Here is a 3210-nt window from a genome sequence, read left to right on the forward strand (position 1 = left end):
TGTAGTTTGGCCAGGGCTGGGTTTGAACTCACCACCTTCTATATATGGGGCTGGCACCCTACTCACTGAGCCACAGGCAAGACACATTTTAAAAAAGGAAAAGAAAAAAAAGACAAAAACCTTAGCCACCTTAAAAAAGAACATCCTTCTGATACTCATTCTGGTTTAAATGGTCATTTGTACCAGTGGTTTATTGCCTGCTGATTCGATGTGCTTTAAGATAGAACAATGTGGTGGACCACTGCTCTTTCAGTAAAAGCAGCATTTTTAGTTTCCAGACCACTTGGGAGCTTATGCTTGTTCAGGCCACTGCTACAGAGTTGCTTTATTCTCCCTAGAACTGAACAGGGCATGAGATGTTCTGCACACAGCATGTCCTTGATAAATGCCTTCAGGAGTTTTTTTACCCCCCCCCTTTGCAAAACTCTGGCTTATTTGGTGAGAACTTAGCTGCTGAGTAAATACATTTGTCTTTATTTTTTTCCTACAGATCTCTTGTTCCCCATTGATATTTCCTTGGTCAAGCGAGAGCACGATTTTTTGGACAGAGATGCCATCGAGGCTCTATGCAGGTAACATACGTGCTTTGTTTGGGAGGTTTTCATTTCCTTGGCCATTTTCCAAGAACACAAAATAAATGTCACTACCTAATAATCACATGTATATGAAAAATAAAGAAATAATTTAAAAAGGAGAAAATAAATAAATAAATATCACTATAATACATTTGTTGTCACTAACGATGTTAGGTCTTTAGTTAGCAAATGGTAGGGTGATTTATGTCACTATCCATCATCTACCTTTTCATTAAAAATTAAGTAAAATCTAGTTACTTGGTATTGCCATAAAAATATCATTTATACTGTCAGGGCCAGTAACTCAAACAGGGCCATTCCATATTTGATACGCTATGATTGCTGAAACTGGTAACTTGCCAATGATTTGGAAACTTGGAATAAGGATTTTTAAAAGTTAATGTCTTGCAAGGGTACATGTAAAATTTACTAGGTGTAGAATATGAAAGTCTTAACACAATAACTAAGAAAATGCCGTGAAGGCTGTGTTGACCAGTTTGATGAATGCATTTCACATTGTATGTAAAACCAGCACATTGTACCCCATGATTGCACTAATGTACACAGCTATGATTTAATTTAAAAAATAAATAAAAGTTAATATGATTAACCGCATAGCCCCCCAGACAGGTACCCCAGCCGAGCCAGAGCTGCTGTGGTATGGCATGGAAATTCAGTTCATTGCAGGGAATAAATGGGAATCTGGGTTTTGATATAGAAACGGGATCATCCCTTGAATTCCAGGAAATACTCCCCTAAACCGCTTCAGTTTCTTCAGGTATAAAATAAAAACAGTATTAAATAAGGCTATAAAATAACTCAGCACGGTCTTTAACATATCGGAGACAGACAGTAAAAGATGTGAAATGCGAATAAAACTGTCAGGAGTTCTTATTTGTGGTGTTGGTGGGTTTTCAGGCTGCAGAGCAGCTTGTAGGTTTCAGTGAATGGAGGTCATAAAACCTGTAGCAGACGGGGCCGGGACGCTGATAATTCTTTCAAAGTCTTCGCAACATTTTGATTGATTTTAAGTTGTTCGTCCTTCGTCATTTTTCTCAAAACCGAAAAGTTCTGGAAAAATTATAGACAGACAAAATTCACATCGCTGGACTGTAAAACTCAAAATAAGCTTAAAAAATTGGTGAGACTCATTTTCTCCTGGAACAACATCAGTCAGGTAGGGTGACGTCCAGCGTTTCTTTTCTCTTTGCAGGTAAAGAAATCAACAGTAGCTCTTGAAAGGATAATTTTTTTTTTTGGCCTTTCTCATGTAATACAATGTTATTTGAAGGAGCCATCTTTAAGGGGTAGTTTTTGGGAAAGATAGGGCGTTTAAAGTGGCATGTGCAATAGTCTAGTTTTCATGGCTTAAAAGAAGAAAAAAATCTCATCGTAACCACAGAAATACAAACACCGTCACTTTTCTCGTCCAATTCAATAACTGCTTAGAGATGTACAGGGCTACGTACACATTTTCTAACAGAAACCTAATTCCAAGCCCTGCGCTGTGGTATGTAATATCATAGCTATGTCATCTGGAATGAAAAAATGTCACCAATGCAGTTTGGGGAGGGGAAAAAGTCAGCCTCTGGAATATGAACTACTCCAGACATTTTTTGAATGTTTTCACGCTTAGCTGTGGGGCAGAATTAATTTATTTTCAATTCATCATTGGTGATGATAATGCATAGAAGTGATTTCACTGCTCAGACGCATCATAAGAAATATTTAAGCATTGCGTCAGATCAGCCATTTCACGCATAGCAGGCCACTCAGGCAGCGGGCCCTCTGAGCGGCAGCTCTAGCTTTGGAATTCCTGGGTCATAAAAATATCACTGTAGCGTTTCAGCCCAAAGGGTCATGATTAAATTCTTGGACACTTCCCCTCTTTCCCCCCAAATATCAGTTTGAAATTTAGTTTTCCTTTTCTGAAGGGAAAATTGTTCTCTGTACTTTGTGATTCACTCCGGCTCTGGTACCTTTTGAGAAGTCACCTCCCTTTGAAGGGGGTAGGCCTCAAGGAGGGCAGGCATGGTGGCTCACACCCATGATCCTAGCACTCTGGGAGGCTGAGGCAGGTGGATTCCCTGAGCCCAGAAGTTCAAGACCAGCCTGAGTAAGAGAAAGACCCTCATCTATCCTACAAATAAAAAAAAGTAGCTACAGGTGGGCACGTGTAGTTCCAGCTACTTGGGAGGCTGAGGCAAGAAGACTTCTTGAGCCCAATAGTTGGGGGTTGATGGGAGCTATAATGCCATGGCACTCTACCCAGGATGACAGAGTAAGATTCTGTCTCCCAAAAAGAAAAGAAAAGAAAAGAAAAGCTTCAGGGAAAGTGGAGCTTCATCTGTGTTCAGACTGTGCAGCACCGTGTCCTGTTTGGGCTTAATTTTCTTTCTTTCTCTCTTTTTTTTTGAGACAAAGCCTCCCTTTATCACCCTGGGTAGAGTGCCATGGTATCATCATAGTTCACAGCAACCTCAAACTCTTGGGCCCAAGAGATCTTCTTGCCTCGGTTTTTCTATCTGTAGTAGAAATTGGGTTTTGCTTGCTCAAGCTGGTCTGGAGCTCCTGAGCTCAAGCAATCCATCCGCCTGGCCACCTTGGCCTCCCAGAGCTAGTTTTTTTCTTGTAC

General features: G+C 40.5%; 1 protein-coding gene across 5 annotated transcripts in view; it reads left to right on the forward strand.

The window, feature by feature from the left end:
* Positions 1–3210, forward strand: part of DLC1 (DLC1 Rho GTPase activating protein) — a 174172-nt gene that overhangs the window by 147076 nt on the left and 23886 nt on the right. For 4 of the 5 annotated variants that reach the window (XM_023517770.1, XM_023517771.1, XM_012810029.2 and 1 more), the window contains exon 3: positions 491–572. In XM_023517770.1, coding sequence (XP_023373538.1) covers positions 491–572 — 82 coding nt within the window. Of the gene's footprint in view, positions 1–490; positions 573–1143; positions 1753–3210 lie in introns of those variants that run through there. The other variant, XM_023517773.1, reaches the window with a different exon arrangement.

This window comes from Otolemur garnettii, unplaced genomic scaffold, assembly GCF_000181295.1.
Source record: "Otolemur garnettii isolate 467f Iridium unplaced genomic scaffold, OtoGar3 scaffold00121, whole genome shotgun sequence".
In the NCBI taxonomy this organism is placed as follows: domain Eukaryota; kingdom Metazoa; phylum Chordata; class Mammalia; order Primates; family Galagidae; genus Otolemur; species Otolemur garnettii.